This window comes from Corvus kubaryi, unplaced genomic scaffold (genome assembly GCF_017639235.1).
Source record: "Corvus kubaryi isolate FWS band 111438036 unplaced genomic scaffold, C.kubaryi_AGA036_p1.0 132, whole genome shotgun sequence".
Classification (NCBI taxonomy): domain Eukaryota; kingdom Metazoa; phylum Chordata; class Aves; order Passeriformes; family Corvidae; genus Corvus; species Corvus kubaryi.
This window is the reverse complement of record NW_024580666.1, coordinates 2,106,474-2,123,003: the sequence shown is the minus strand read 5'-3', so window position 1 is coordinate 2,123,003 and position 16,530 is coordinate 2,106,474. Positions and strand designations below refer to the sequence as shown.

At 43.0% G+C, this 16,530-nt stretch overlaps 1 protein-coding gene across 1 annotated transcript; it reads left to right on the top strand.

The window, feature by feature from the left end:
- The first annotated feature begins 79 nt into the window (after positions 1-79).
- LOC121665465 (histamine H3 receptor-like) lies at positions 80-7,352 on the top strand. The gene is made up of 3 exons (XM_042029705.1): positions 80-382; positions 3,624-3,790; positions 5,789-7,352. Exons 1-3 carry the CDS (start codon positions 136-138, stop codon positions 6,569-6,571), a joined length of 1,197 nt encoding a protein of 398 aa, XP_041885639.1. The 5' UTR covers positions 80-135; the 3' UTR covers positions 6,572-7,352.
- Positions 7,353-16,530: the final 9,178 nt, after the last annotated feature.

The window sequence follows — 16,530 nt, the reverse complement described above, 5'->3', positions numbered from 1 at the left end:
TTTTTTGATACTGTGAATCTTTTTTTTTTATGTGCCACTATTCAGCCCAGCCTGTTAATAGACTTGTCCCAACCTTTTGGATAACTTTGCCAGATACAACTTCCTTCCCAGACTGACCTGACCTGGATACCCACCATGCACAACAGCACGGCCGAAGCTCTGCACGCGGCTGCAACGCGTAACGAGACGTGGCCCAGCCAGTCGCCGAGCTCCGAGTTCTCACTGGGCGTGCTGGTGCTGCTGGCTTTCCTCATGGTGTTGCTGTCGCTGGTGACCATCCTTGGGAACATCCTGGTGATCCTTGCTTTCATTATGGACAGAAACCTCAGGCATCGGAGTAACTATTTCTTTCTGAATCTTGCTGTTTCTGACTTTGCAGTGGGTAAGTCACAGGTGTGGAGCCTCGTGCTAATTGTGTTGTAGGAGTCTTAGGAGCAGCAATGGTGTTTATTTTCTGTGTGTTTTTTTCTGAGAGAACTATTTTGCAGCTGTGTCTGGGGGAAGGATCTGGAGTGGTGGAAGCTGAATGGAGTATTTTAATAGCCCAGTATGTCTCAAAATATGTTATAATGAGAAATGCATCCTTTCTCATAAAAATACTTTTAATGTTGCTTCAAGAAAAAGGAGAAACTGTTATGTGTGAATACTAATTGAAGAGGTTGTTTGCTACAGTTTATGATTTACCTTTGCCTCTCCTGTAAGAGTGTTCATCACACACTTCAGAACATCCTTATATTTGACAGATATGTGTGATACATCCAGGTAAATGAATTATGAATGTATTACACTACAGCAAGACACTTTATCACCCGGTCTTTTTATTGGCTTCAGCTTAACAGAGGCTATTGATCCAATGGGTTGTTCAATACCAGTAACACCCTGCTGGCATCTCTTGTCTACATTCCTTATTGGTCCCCTCTTCCCATAGTGCCACTACAGAACTTTGGGAGAGTTGGTTGCTGGAGCTGCCATGGATCCAGTCCTGGCTGGTGATGCCAAGTGAGGCAGTGGTGGTGTGAATGCCTAGTGCAGTACTCCTCCATGGCTGGAGCCAGGGAAACAGTCCCTGCAGCAGAGAAAACCTGACAAAACCATGGTCCCATGGCAGATGTGCCAGCAAACATCTTGGCCTGAGGCTGGCAAGGAGGTACTGCTGCACACAAAGGCTTTCTCTTCAGGATGGCCACAGAGACCGGTATTCACTGAATCGTGAGAAAGGAAATCGCGGCCACAGACCGACTGCACTTCTGACAATACCATCCCACCAGATGCTGCTCCTTTGTCAATGCTGTGTAAAGTGTATTAGTTTAGTCTTTAAGGTTTTCCTTCATTTATGCCATTTATAATATGTATTGCCTTATTCTGGGGCTTGTCCCATGGGGCAGAAACCAAACGATGCATATGATGAAGCCTTTGCTTTCCTGCCAAGGCAGACAATTTGCTGGATCTGCTGTTTCATTGCTCAGTTCTTCTGCAAAGGTCTGTTTCTCCTCGTATCTCATAGCTTAGTCAAGAGAGTTAAATATCTACCTTCCACATCAGTTCTTTGTGGCTGGTGCCTCATGCATTCTTAAATCAGCCAAGAGGAAATGATTGCCATCGGATTGCCATCAGCCTATACAGACTGTGCAAATCTAAGATTTTGCTTCTGATATTGATCAGCAAATACTTCATTTTCTGAAATTGTTGTGGGGTTGTTTTTCTTAAAATTTATTAAAAGCCTGGAACCTTTCCAGGGATGTGACTCATGTTTTTGCATCCACTAATTAGTAAAAATAAGAATAGCTTCAAATGTAAGTGCTTAAAACCTGGAGTTTGCCTCTATATGTATAGCTAAAAGCAGTCATTACTTTTTGACATGGTGCCAAACATTGATCCCATTGAAGTTCATGAGAACAGGAGCTGTCATCAGCAACTATGAGAAATGTGTATTTAGTACCAAAGTGATGCTGCTTGTATTTGAGGTATATGTTAAAATAAGCCATCAGTACTGAAAGCCCTGTGAGCGTTTCCCTGTTGAGAACAGTCTGTCAGCTCACTGCCCAGGTTTTATTGTCACTGGACCACATCACCCTGGATATGTTTAGTAACTTCTAAGATCTTGGTGGATATGTCAATGTACTGGTTCGGCCAAATTTAGAAATATATCCTCTGAGAGAAGGCACAACCACCCCTCCCCCCACCAGGTTTGGGAAAAAAAAAAAAAATTTCCTCGAAGGAAAGTGAAGATAAAACTATTTATTTAACAAACACACGGGAAAGGAAAATAAGGTTAAATGGTAAAATCTTTCACTGTGGAGGAAAAACCTGGGAAAGCGATAGAGTCCTCCCTTTGGTCTCCTTGGAGCTGGGGCTTGGCCCAGGGCCAGGCCCTCTGTGCCCGGTGGAAAGTCCTCCCGATGTGCTCTGAGGTTGAAAGCAGTCCAGTAGGAAAGGGAGAAAATCCGGAATTCCAGAGAAGGAAAAGCAAAGTCCAACTCTCAGTCTCTCTCCGGAGAACAAGAAAACTGGAAAACAAACTGGCCAAAAGCTGACTGGAAAAACAACAAGCCGGGTGCTTCCTCGCTCCCTTGCCGCAGCTGGGAGGAGAAAAAAACCTGCTATCTCTATATGACCTTGAACGAGCTGCAAACTGCTTTGAGAAAATTTTGCTCAATTTTTTCTTCCTCCTCTCAGGCTCAGTTTAGAGGCATAGAAAGGCACAAAAATGAATTTCTGGGCATAGGCAGCGATATGGGATACACATCATAACGTCACCCCAAGACAGTCAAGAAAAGAATAACCTGGAGAGTTTAAAATGGATCTTGAAGCTGCATAGAATTTTCTATTTGTCTCTGGTAGATCAGCATTTTCAGGAATGTAGCATGAGCTATTGCACCACACTTTTGAAAGAATATTAGTGTTAAAATGAAGAAGTTGCTGGCTTAAAAATAAAACACAAACATGATTTTTTCTTAATGAAGTACTTCAGTGGAAAGTCTTTTGGACAAAACACAAATTTAACAAACCAAAAAGTAGTTCTGGAGTTATTCTCAGGGGGAGAACAAGCATGAAATTAAACATTCCTTGAAAATGGGAGATTCATACTTCTGCTGTGTCTGCTCTATCTCTGGTAAAAGAAATTTCCAAACACCACACAGACAGCCCAATATATTGTCTTTAGCTTACAAATGCTAACCAGTCTTACAGTAATAACTGCTATTGGCAGCACCTTTAGATGTGTTTGGGGGAAAATTAAAACACAGATAAAAGAACAGAGGAAATACAATGATGAGGTTACATGTCAGAATGCAACCACAGTGCATATATGCTGCAGTACTATTATATACCTTTAGAGAGTCTAAGTTGGTTAGACTTTAGTTTTCTTCTTCAGTAAATCCTTCTTTGCTGATTTGCTTTGAGCTTATTCCCAACAATCAGCATAAATCACACTAAGATCGAAGACATAGAAAGTCACCATCAGATTTCATGAGAATTTGAGGATTTCTGTGTGTAAATTACACATTCACCTCAATAGATTTGTTGATTTTTTTACCCAAGTACCAGCATAGTGCATCTCTCTGCTTCCAGGAGTTTGCAATCCCCTATGAACCACGTGGTGTCGTTGTGGTTGCTTTCCACAGGTGTGTTCTGCATGCCCCTCTACATCCCTTACAGCCTGACAGGGAAATGGCACTTGGGAAGAGGCATCTGCAAGCTCTGGCTGGTTATGGACCATCTCCACTGCACAGCGTCAGTGTTTAACATTGTTCTTATCAGCTACGACCGTTTCCTGTCAGTTACTAAAGCTGTAAGTACTCTGTTTATAGCTTCTCTGATTTTTTTCCTTGGAGGACTATATTCACCAACCTTTGCCATGCTGATGAGCATAAGCCCAAATTTAGTCAAGATAATACCTCTCAAAAATATACTGGCGTGTGGAGATTATTAGATATTTGCAGCTAGATGGGGTGAATATTCCATTGAGCATGCTTCAGTGCAGAGCTGGTCAACCAGGACCTTTCTCACCATTTCTGCTGCAAGTTGCTGTTGTGTTACTGCCTGAGGAAAAGCAGGCTAGGGGGTAAAAAGGGTAAGGCAGCAGACTGGTAAAAAAGGAGCAGGGAAAGAGGAAATTCAGAGTATTTGATTTGGATTTGGACCTAAAATCAGATATGAAAGGAAAAGACAGTAAAGCTAGGGCAGTGAAATAAAGGACACCAGGGAGTGTGTCTAGACCTGAGATGTGGTCACAAATGATTCTGGATAAGACTGGGAGCAAGAGCAAACAGACAGAGAGTGGAACAAGGGACAGACTGCAGTCACTGCCTGTAGATATGCAGCAATAAAATCCTCTTGGTGTCTGGAGAAGAACCTCAAACTTCAGACACATTCTGTCTGCTTTCTGTGGAGAATCCTACATACCTGGTGTGTGCTTTATGTCTTGGGCCCTGCTAGGGGTGGAGGCCAGCATTTCTCACCAGCCACATTGTTAGCTCAAGTGGCAGGGAATGTCACAGAGAACTAAAGGTTCCGGTTCTTTTGTGATGTATGATCATGTGATAGAATTTCAGTCTTATTTTTGTTAATGATAACTAATTTAAATTACTAGATTTACATTTTTACTAAATTTTATTATTTTACGTTATTTTAATTAAAGAAAACATCTGGGAAATCAACCACCAAAACTTTTGTTGTGTAAGAAACCTCACGCTGGAGAGCCAAAGACTCAGAATTTCCAAAGTGCAAAATTCAGAGCTTCTATACAAATGCAATTAACACCTATGGGCATTTGTATGATAGTTCTAGTGACATTAAGTCAAACTTTTGCTATCAATTTGTATGTCTAAGCTCTCAGAATTACACATTCATCCTGTGAAAGGGATGGAGCAGGATGTGAACCACAATATAACTATCTGTTCTGCAACATATAGTGGAAAATAGGTACTGGCCCTGGAGTGGGTGGAGAAGGAAGGAAATGGGTGATTTTTTAGTTTCATCAGCTAAGGGCTGTGGTGCAGAAGTGGTATCTATTCCTTCATCCTCATGAAGTGTCCGGTAAGTAATTTTCTCATAGGTTAAATCTATGTGCCTCATTTTCTGTTGAGCACCATGGTGCATACCATTATTTGTTTGTAAAATGCTGTAAAAAGCAGTGCTGTTGCCAGTGAGTGGGAGTCATGCTCCAAACAACTATAAAGTGCTAATTCCTCTGCTAGTTCAGACAATAGGTGTCTCAAACAGGGCATACCAAATTACTAGGTACAGATGGATGATCATGTTTCGTCCCCTGGACCTGGACCCTCATACAGTGATATTAACCTGTAAGAGAGATAACCCTATGCTCTGTCAGCATCAATGAACTAAACAGACTTGGGTGAGCTTCAGCTGACCAGCACAGCTACAGCTCTGTATCACCAAGCATCTCTTGAGTTCCTCCCCTGTTACTATTCTTACTTCCAAAATGAGTCTCTACAAGTCTGAACTTGTTACAGTGGGGATTCTGTAACACGATGTATCAGACAATGGGGCCCGTGGGAAAGAAATATATATATGGACAGATTCGTGGTAGATGTTTCAGAGAGATGTTTATTTCTCCAGCCGCATGGCCGGGGCTCTGCTGAGGAACTGTTCCAGTCACCGGCCCAAGGGTCCTTCTGCCCGCGCAGGGGACACAAACCAACCAATGGGAACGAGGCTGAGCAGGGGCAGGGAAGCCCCGTGTCTGTGCCCTCAGGGCCCCTCTCCCAGGGCTACACGGCAGGGGAGGGACCCCAACATGAACTGTTTATGTTTATTTCCCTCGCAGGTATCCTACAGAGCCCAGCAGGGAATAACATCCAGCCCTGCCATCAAGATGGTGGCCATCTGGGTCTTTGCCTTCCTGCTCTACTGCCCAGCCATCCTGCTTTGGGAGCACGTGGCCAGACACAGCGTGGTAGCGGCGGATCAGTGCTACGCCGAGTTCTTTGACAACTGGTACTTCCTGCTGTGTGCATCCACCCTGGAGTTCTTTGTGCCGCTGCTCTTGGTGACCTACTTCAACATGCACATCTTCCACAACATCCAGAGGCACCAGCGGCGTGGCAGCGTGCAGGACTGTGAGCCTCCAAGGAGGAGCAGCTTATCCTGGAGGTTTTGTGGCTTGCCGAGGCCAGGGGCTTCATCTTCATCAGAAGCAGAGGACAGTGTTTCTTCCTCCATGAGACCAAAGAAAGAGTCTTTGGTAACTGACTGCTCATCTCCATCCAGAGACTATTCTATAACCCCAGAAAATGACTGTCCTGTTTCCTTCTGTGCAAAGACCAGATCAAAACTGCAGCAGGACAAGAAGAGAATGAAGACCCTTGCCATAATTGTATGTGTGTTTGCCATTTGCTGGGCCCCATACTCTTTATTAATGATTATCCGTGGGGCCTGCCAAGGAAAGTGCATCCATAGTTCCCTGTATGAAGCAACTTTTTGGCTTTTGTGGATCAATTCCTCTTTGAACCCATTTCTTTATCCTCTCTGTCATGTTAAATTTCGAATGGCTTTTCTGAAAATACTATGTCCCAAAAAGTTTGCAACATTGAGATCAGGTTCTTTTTAGAAGGAAAAAAAAAGCAGGTCCAAGAGGAGCTGGATGAGGGATGTAAGTAGCCACTGTTTGAAATTAGACTGTTTCAGGAGATTAAACTAGTTGGAAAGTCTAAATAAAACTTTCATGAAATGTCTTCCTGCAGACAAATGTGCATGCCCAAGTTTTGTGTACTTTTCCCAGCTATTTTAATTGGCCAGTTAAAGGCTATTGCCTCTGTCTGACTTTGCCTAGTAGTCTACCCATATTATCTTAATTCTAATTGCTGAAGATGCTCTCTTCAACTGCAGTACAGCTTATATTTTTGTTCACAGGTGACATTAGTTAAAAATACAATAAATTGTGTATTACCCATAGGGTCAATTGTATTCTAAATTTGCAATCTTCTCTGTTCTATTTCTTTTGAATAATTTTCACTGCATTCAGAACCTGATTTTTGCCTATATGAAACATCCAGTGAAGTTATGACTTTGTTGTCAGGCACATAGCAGGATTACTTCCTTTCACTAAAGGTTTTTGGCCCACAGAAGCAAATAGGGACTACTTTCAAAAACTTGGATGTATGTGGTCTCTGCAGAAGGCCATCACTAGCTATATTTGCTCAGATACAGCAGTAGAGAATTCAGGTGTGTAAAGCACTGCTGTGGATGCCCAACTATTCTGCAAGAAACCAGACTTCTTCAGATGTAGTTTTGAGAGATCACAGGGAAGAGTAGTATTTGTTCTCACTCCTTGAGGGGGAAAATCCCATTCTGTTTCTGTTGCAAGCTCTTAGTTGGAGGTTGTGATTAATGGGTATTCCTTACGCACTGTATAAGGCTGTGTTTGTTCTTCTGCATGAGCCAGAAAAACGGCTGACCTTGATGTCTGCCTGTCGTATGTGTGGTGAGAGCTGAGACAGCTTGGAGGTGATCTTCTTTCAATACACACTATCCATACTGTTAAGGGCTATTTAGTTGCATGGCTCTGGAATTACCAGGTACTAACTTCCTTACTAAATAAACAGGTGTAACTTTAAAGTGTAAATAATTTCTTTTCATCACATAGTCAGTAAGTATAAGGCTGGGAAATAAATGGAAGAATGAAAACTAAAGAAATGTGAGAAGTATTTGGTGTCCATTTTATTTTGTTGTATATTCATACAGTATATTAGTATATTTTACCTAACAGTCTTCTGAATATTCTTCTAGGCTGCATTAGCATTAATCACAGTTACATATTTTGCTATACTATATGATAATTTATACTCTTCTACTTATACAAATTACACATGTATTCAGCAATGTAAGAAGTATTGTCTCTCAAATATGTGATGAAAACTCTGATATTCAATAGAAACTACTTTGAAGACCCATGTTTTGCATCTGTTATAAGATTTTGGCCAGAGAGTTGGGCTTGTAATTACTGCCAAAAGTCAGTATATACATATATATCTATATCTATATATATATGTATCTCCAAAGCATGCCAGAACACAAAACACAAGAGCCACTACACCCACCTATTTTCTTTAAGTGCAGCATGTACCAGTCTTTCATCTGCAAAGTTTTTGTCATTCTTTTAAAATGCCACTTGTAGAGTCAGTAGTGTTGAACACGTGCAAACAGATCCGTCTGTGTCCGCTTTCAGAGAAAATCCTCCTTAAAGTTTATAAGACATACTTTGGACTGTGTCAGCAATACAGAGTTAAAGATTTCATTCTAGTTAGCTTATCAAAGATATCTTTGAAATTTAGCTCTTGCCATGTGTAGACAAGGACACATAATCTTATATCTATGACGTGTTACATTTTTTTCTGTTCTTCCTCTTTGTTGTTCACATCTTTTGCTTTCTTCTCATACCACCCCGGTCTCTGCCACAACTCTTTGGTGCAGGCCAGAAGAGCTGAGTGCTGGTATCAACAGAGGCTTATTTATAAGCTGACTGAGGCCTTGTGAATTCTGCAGCAGTGCCCTGTGCAAAGCCAAGGAAAAGCGAGTTGAGGTTAGTTGATACAAGATATGGAGGACAGGCTTAGGTGCTCTGAGGAGCAGTGAAACATTTAATGCTGCCTCCATTTGGGCAGACTTGACATGTTAGGAGTGATCAGAATAAACACTGACTGGACAGGGCTTCTTGGTGCAAACTTGCTTTTAGAGGTGTGAGCAGACATTTCAGTAATACCTCTGGCTTATTTTTGTCAGCCTTTGCAACTGTACTGGGAAATAATTTGTGAATCTATTTGGTCTTATCTCCCTCTCTTTTCCTTACCTATTGTTAGTAGGATAGAGGAGTGTCGCGGGTTCGGTTTGTAACCGGGCAGAAACACCAATTTAGTGTAGTGGTTTGGTCCAAAATACTCATTACTGTTTATCTGCTGTGAGATAAGAATTAGGAGAAATGCAAAACAGGCACCAAACTTGAAAGAATATAAAGAAGTTTATTAACAGACCTAAAAGAAGAAAAAAAATTATACCACCTTCAGAACTCTCCTCCTCCCCCCACCTTCCTCCCTTCTCCCACTGACAATGTGAAAAGACAACCCTTAAGATGTTCAGTCTGTTTACCACTTCCATAATAACCTTGTTCAGTCCATTTAGAAAGAGAAGTCTCTTCTTGCTCATGCTATGAAAACATTATCACAACGAGACAGCCGCCCACTTCCAAATATTGTTCAGTCCATTTAGGAAGAGGAGTCTCTCTGCCTGCGTGTGAGTCCTTTCCCCCGACTTGCAGCTTTTCCCGCAACTGCTTTCGAGGGTCCACTCTTGAAGTTTTTTGGGGTACAATTTTAAGGTTGAGCCGTTCAGAAACAAAAACAGAGGCCCTTCTCCTTCCCTGGGAGCAAAGGGTCTTCATCATCTTCATCTTTAGGACTATCTCTGGGAGCATCTCTAGGAACTGAGGTTTTCTCCTTTCCCATTTGGAGCAAAAGTCCTCATCTGGTTCATCTCTACGGACTGAGGTTTTCTCCTTTCCCCTTTGGAGCAAAAGTCCTCATCTGGTTCATCTCTCCCTGTCCAAACTTCTCATGAAATTACAGCTGCGTCAGCATCTGCCTATCTCAGCGCAGGTGCTTTTGCTCACAAGTTGAACACTCCACCCCCCATATCTTCATGAAATTACAACAGGATACTCTGATATATCATAGCTTCACAACAGAATTTCAGCTTTAAGCATCTCCTCTCTCTCTTCCCTCAGGTTTTCAGCTCTTCACAGCAATAAAAGGGTTAATCTCACCTCGGCCTTGCAGCTTTGCAGCTGGAATGTTGAATTTTTCTTATCGCAGTGGAGAGGGGGGAGAGCCGAGCCGCTCCGGCTGCCCACGGCAAGGCAGTGGGGGGGGGTTCCACGGCTGGAACAGGTCCATGGCTCCAGGATGGCCGTGGCCCGGCCCGGCCTGGCCCAGGCAGGGCCTGGCCGGGCCCGCTGGCCCCCACACGGGGCCTGCAGCCACTTGTCCCAGCGCCGGAAACGAGAGAGAGCTTGGAGGGGGAGTTTGCCTATTCTTAAATGTGGATCACAGAGGTGATCACAACTTTAAGTGGCTTAGAGAATTGTCCATATTCAAACTGGCCAGCTGATAGGTTCTATCAGTTCCCAGAGGAAACTGTAAGCACCCCTTAGCAAGGACGTCCCTTCCGGGACTATGCTTGCTAACCTATGACAAGGAGTCAGAAAGAAACTGGTGGGAAAGCAAAATGGATTTGTTTCGGTGAGGGGCTAGGTTAGTCTCTTTATTCTTCTGATGTAGAAATTATTTCCAGCAGAGAAAGGCACAGAATCACAGCATTGATGCTATGGTTTGGATTGGAAGGGACCTTTAAGATCACTTGTACCTGGGCAGGGACAGGTACAAACCTTTGACTGGATTGCTCAAAGCCCCATTCAACCTGGCCTTGAACACTTCCAGGGACTGGGCATCCACAGCTTCTCTGGGAAACCTGTGTCAGTGCCTCATCATCCTTGAATTTCTTCTTAATATCTAATCTAAACCTGCCCTCTTTCAGTTTAAAGCCATTGCCCCTTGTTCTGTCACTACCTGCCCTTATAAAAAGTCCCTCTCCAGCTCTCTTGTAGCCCTCCTTTAGGTACTGGAAGGCTGTTTCCCTGGAGCTGAACAACCTTCTCCAGGCTGAACAGCTCCAACTCCCTCAGCCTGTCTTCATAGGAAAGGTGTTCCAGTCCTCTGATCAACTTTGTATCCCTCCTCTGGACCTGCTTCAACAGGTCAATACCCTTCTTATGTGGGGGACCCCAGAGCTGGATGCTGAACTGCAGCTGGGGTCTCACAAGATCTCTGTACACTGTACCCCTTACCTTTCAGCCAGGCTGTGGAAACCCTTGGAGCAGTCGGGGGAGGGTTTAGGCCAAGGAGACTTGTAGACTGTGAGTCCTTGTGGAAGTTGCACAAGCAACCTGCATTACTGACCTAAGTAATGTTTTCATGCTGATGGCATGAAATTCTTCCCATACCTGCTCTGAACCCATGGTCAGTGCAGGTCCCGCAAACCATGGCCTGGGATCCATGCTGATGAAAGGCATCAGTAAGGCTGATGGTTAGAGGGAAAATCTGATACTACTGTCAGATGCAGATTTCATTTCTCCCTTGGACTTGTGGAACCATAAAACAAACCAAAATTCAGATGTCCGTCTAAGACCAAAATCTAAAGTTGAATAAAAGACAGTGCCATGCTTTTTAGGAGGAATTTGTCTGGACCTTGGAGAGGTGGCTTTTTAGTTTCACTACCAAACAACAGCTTAGTCCTTCATAAAAAATCGTCCTTGGGCTCAAAAAAAAAGAACTGATGCGGGACCTGTTGCTGAGAAACCTTAGTCAAGACCAATTAAGTCTTACTGCTGTTTGTGTGAGGGCCTTGTGGGCACCCAGTAGGACTTAAATGCCATGACTTGACCTCCCCTGGACCTCCAGTCCTGACATCAGCCTGGGCCTAGGAGCATTGTTATACTGGGGTGGTCCTCTCCTGAGATACATGAGGGCCTGTAGGCTGCTCTGAGCTCTGTCTTCTGAATTTTTTTGAGGCTTTAATTGGACTTCTGAGATTGGGCTTGGACACAGCTTGTCACCTCATGTTCTGTCATGTTCTGCCCCAGCCATACTGGGGGAACTGAAGTCATCCAAAGCAGCATAGTCTGTCATATCACTCATCTCTCAGAAAGATTCTCAGTTCTGCCGGCAAAGCATCTCTTGCTTTCTTCCCCCCAAAAAATTCCAGATCCCACTCTTTACTTTTTTTTTACCAGTGCTATCCTAATACTTCATCATTATATCAATCTTCCTGTCACTTATATCCTTCAGTGATGCATTTTTTTTCCTTTCAGAGTCACCACATTTCTTGTACTCTTGTATTACCAGGTTTCCCACTTTGCATCAGGTAGCTCATGTTCATCCACACTCTTGCAGTGTCTATAGATCTGCTGTGGCACATATTTCTCTGTGCCTTGCCCAACAGTTCCCCGGTCATATTTGTACAGCTGTTCCACTAAGTATAAAAAAAATTTTAAGCCAAGAAACACTACAAATGAATCCTGAGCAGAAAAACCAAATTTTCCTTTGTTTTCTACCTGCATGCATTTATTTTAAATACAATGTTTTAGCAGCAGTGTTAATGATGTGCATTAGAAACAACTTTCCTAGTGTAAATAGGGTAAACTGGTATAAAGCGGAGTGGCTGGATTCTTGTGTGGCAAAAGTGCAACAGCATCATGTGATGAGAGAAGATGAAGGCGGAGTTCAGTGTTTTACCATGCAAAAGAGGAGGTGGAAAAGGCAGACTGCTTCTTATATCACTGGTAATCACTAGGAATTGTCCTCAAGACTTTTCCTCTCTTTTTTTTCAGGATCTGGCTACTGTATGTCAAGCTGGAGCAAACTTTCTTGCCTTTAAGTGTTGGCACAGTGCTCTGATTTTCACTTGTGTGTATACTTGTTCATTTACTTTCTCTTCTTGCTAAACAACTCTGCCCAAAATTTTTATCTTAAATATGCCAAGGAGTCAGGCACTGTGAGTACATCTCCTGGCTTTTCTTACAGCAGTTTCTCACAGAAGCCTCATTTTGGCTTTTTTTTTCCTCTCGCTGTTCCAACCAGCATGTTCCTGCAGATGTCAGTGGTGCTACACGGTATTTTTAAACCCTGCAGATCCGTGGGTTTTTCAAAAGGTGCCATTTATATGTACAATCCTACATGATATGACACCAGCACCTTTCTGCTAAAACTGCCACCAGATCTGCTGTATTACATCTAATATTTACTCTGCTGCACAAAAGATTAGGGGAAGGGCTTATTACCTTGGCAAAGAAAGGAAGACTTTAGTCACACAGATAATCATAAGTCAGCACAGAACTTCTTCCTAAGTTGCTCTGCATAGAAATCATCCTGTGCTCAGAACTTAAAGCAGAGCCTTATGTCACCAGTGGAAAAAGAGAGAGGGTCACAGCAAGCTGAAAGCAGGTCCTCAGCATTGGCTTGTTGGAAAAAAGTGCCCTCTCTTCTGATATAAAAGGTTTTTTTCTCATTAAGCTATTTAAGCTAGACTGCTTGTGGGCTGGAGAAGTCCATCTCTCCTGCCCTTCTTGCTGCCCTTTGTCAGCAGCTTACTTTTGGGTTATCTTCAACTACCAATGGAACTGCAGCTTTGGATATGAGTACTTGAATATGTTTCTCAGTCAATTCCTATGGATCAGAGCTTTAGCTCTGCTAAAGTCATTGGAGATTTACTGAGACAGCCAAGTTGTGCCATACAACAATAGAGTAGGCCTTTGTCTGATCTGTACAGTGGACAACTTCAAGGGGGTCTGCTCAGCCGGGTTTTTGGGGATGGAGAACTTCCCCAGTAAGACAGATCTTGGTTCTAATGCTTTCCCTGGCATTCTAAAGGTCTGAGCAACTTTAACTCTGTCTTGAACGGCTTGTACATGGGAAACTGTTTGTAACTGTTAAAATTTGTGGAGTTGCCTGCCGGGACATTTATGTTCAACTGGTTCTGCTGCTTTTGACAAATGACTGCAAGTAGAGTCAATCCTCAAGTGTGTATAAAGAGAGTATGTCAGTACAAATGCCTTCTTTACAGGACATGAGCCATATTAGTTTCTGCAAAAAAGCCAAGGAAGTCAATGGGTATGGCTTCTGAAGTTTAAGGGTTTATATTACTTGTATTCTATTTCTGTAATAAATTCCAGTGTATGCAGATCAATCAGTTTTCAGCTTGTTCTACTAATGCCATCTCAGGTTAACTCACCGCCTGACTTTTGTGCTGTTACACTGACACAGTGTCTTTTTCTGTTCTCTATTGCTGGGTTGTGCACACTAGTTAATGTCACAATATAATTTTTTCATTATTATACATCAGGTATAATGAGAGCAAATTGCACTGGCCTCTGACTCACCTCTTCTTACAGCCTTGCACCTGGTGTTGTATCCCTCCTCTTTACCATGCTGGAGGTACTGAAATTAGAGTGCTTTGAGAACCTGGGTGTAAAGGCCTGTAAGTTTTTTTCTTGGTAAGGAATGGCAGTACTATATTTTTCAATATTCTTCCCATCTAGCATGCAGATTTAAGTCTTCCTTGCTACTTGAATCTGTGCATATAAGAGACTGAAGAAAGAAGAGTTTAAATCAAAACTGAAGCAAAGTGGGGATTTCTTATCTTTCTGAGATTCTTCCCATGTCCAGAGCTTAGGCCCTAGCCCTTGTGCAAGTTATTTCTTGTGAAGTCAGAGATTTGTTGCTCCTTGGTAACGTGGGATGGCATATCTGTACAGGTAGGAAACCTGAACCAAATGGGGGATGTGAGGAGGAGTAGTTACTTGCCTACTAAAACAGCAAACAGGCAAAATACACCTCTGGTTCTGGTAAAGACCTTGAGCCATATTTGCATGTCTCATCTCACACAGTTTCTTAGATGTTAGAAGGGATCTGAGTGAATCAATTACCATAGAGAGACGTAGCAGATTTCTTTGGATGTATTTTTCATGAGAAAGGGAACCAGCAGAAGGACAAGTGCTATTCAGTGCTGTGCTATATCCAGTTCTGGGCTGGAAAAGCTCTGAGAGTTTAAATAGAGTACTTATTTTTTTTCTTTTCCCCTCCAAATTTTCTAGATCCTTTAAAAAAGGATGCTAGTAATATGGGTGCAGTTTACTAGGTTGCCCATTAAAAAACGGGCGCTTTTTTCCTCATTTATGACATGTCAGCTTTGCACAGAGGTAAAAGTGTGAACTGAACTTTTGCACTGCTGATAATATTACAGATTTCTGGCCAGGTTGGGGAGAGGGGACTACTTCACCCTCAGTGGAGCAACTTGAAGTGTTTCTGTAGTGATTAGTATTCCTGGAGTGTGTTTGTTTATTTCTTGGACTTGAAGCAGTTGTCTCCTCTCCTTCCTTCCCCTGATCCTCCCAAAGCAAAAATAACCATTCTAAGAGTTCTTGTGGGTGCTTTCTGACGGACCTTGCTGTTAAGATCTTTTAATCTTGGATTGCCTTTCTTTCTTGCTTCAGGCCATTAGCCTTTGCCTTGTCCCCTTTGACTGCCCTGGATAATTCCTGCCTCTCCATGGCTCTTCCCGGTTCAGATTTATTAATTGAAGGGGAAGCTGCCGCTGTGGCACCTGAAGGGCTTCTGGCTGACTGCAAAGAGAAGTGGCTGCCTGGTGGCTCTTGCCATCAGCTGTGCTTTGCTGTCAGTCAGGGTACTTGGCCTCCAATTTAGCTTTTCTGAGAGGCAAAAAGCTCCACAGCTCCACAGCTGTGAGGAGAATTTGAAAGCCGTGCCCTGCCCTGGAGAGAGGAGGGCAGAGGTGTGAGGTGGGCAACAGAGAACCAAAGGAAGCACGTTTCCAGAGCTGAGTACCCTGAGCACAGGCACCTGGATGGCCCAGCCTGCAGGGTCTCCAATTCTAAATTGTCTTTGCATAGAATGACAAACATCGAGGGCACACACTTTGGCTGGGTCCTTAGGCTGCCCCATCACCCCTACACTTCTGGGCTATATGAAGGTGCTGCAGCCCATTTTCTCTGCTGAGCTGATAATTCCCTCTCCACTGTAATGTTCAAGGCCCCAGTAACAGGAGCTGCTAGTCCTTTAAAGCCTCTTTTCTTTCCTTATTTTATTACTCTCATCTTTAACTACTCTGGACATCTCAGTGCTGGGGAAAGCAAAGTTCTCTTTCCATCTTTGTGGTTTTGTTAGGGGAACAGAAAGAAAAAGCAAAACTACCCTTTATTTACAACAAAGGATGTGATAGAGGGAAGTAAGAGACTACTTAACACTGAATAGGGAAAGTTAAGTTTCTCTGGAAATGAGGGAAGAGAAAAGGAGGCTGAGGGGAGACCTTATTGCTCTTACAACTACCTGAAAGGAGGCAGTGGCAAGGTGGGTGTTGGCCTCTTCTTCCAGGCAACTAAGGATGGAACGAGGGGAAATGGCCTCAATTTACACCAGGGGAGGCTCACACTGGATATTAAGAAAAAACTTCACCGAAAGAGTGGTTAAGCATGATAAGAGGCTCACCAGGGAAGTGGTGGAGTCACCATCCCCGAAAGTGTTCAAAAAAATGGGTAGATGTGGCACTTTGTGGTATGCTTTAGCTGACATGATTGTGTTTGGTCAAAGGTTGGACTTAATGATCTTGGAGGTCCATTCCAACCTTAATGATTCTACAAGATCTGAAGAATAAATCAAAAGATTAGCTGCAAGCCTGTTTATATTTCGCAATATTTGTGATTATTGTGCAATATGCGACTGAAACCCTGCTGAAGGACAACAAAATGATGGAGCGCAGTTATCCATACAAATATTGTGGGATGCATTCCTTAGTCATACAGACAAAATTGGTATGGTATAATTTGATTATTCCTTATTATAGTGGCTCCCTACCTCATAAATGATAAAGAGGGGTCCCCAAATTGAAGGGATGTGTGCAATACAGAGAATAAACTATCTCTGAAGCGTGAAAGTTCACATGAAT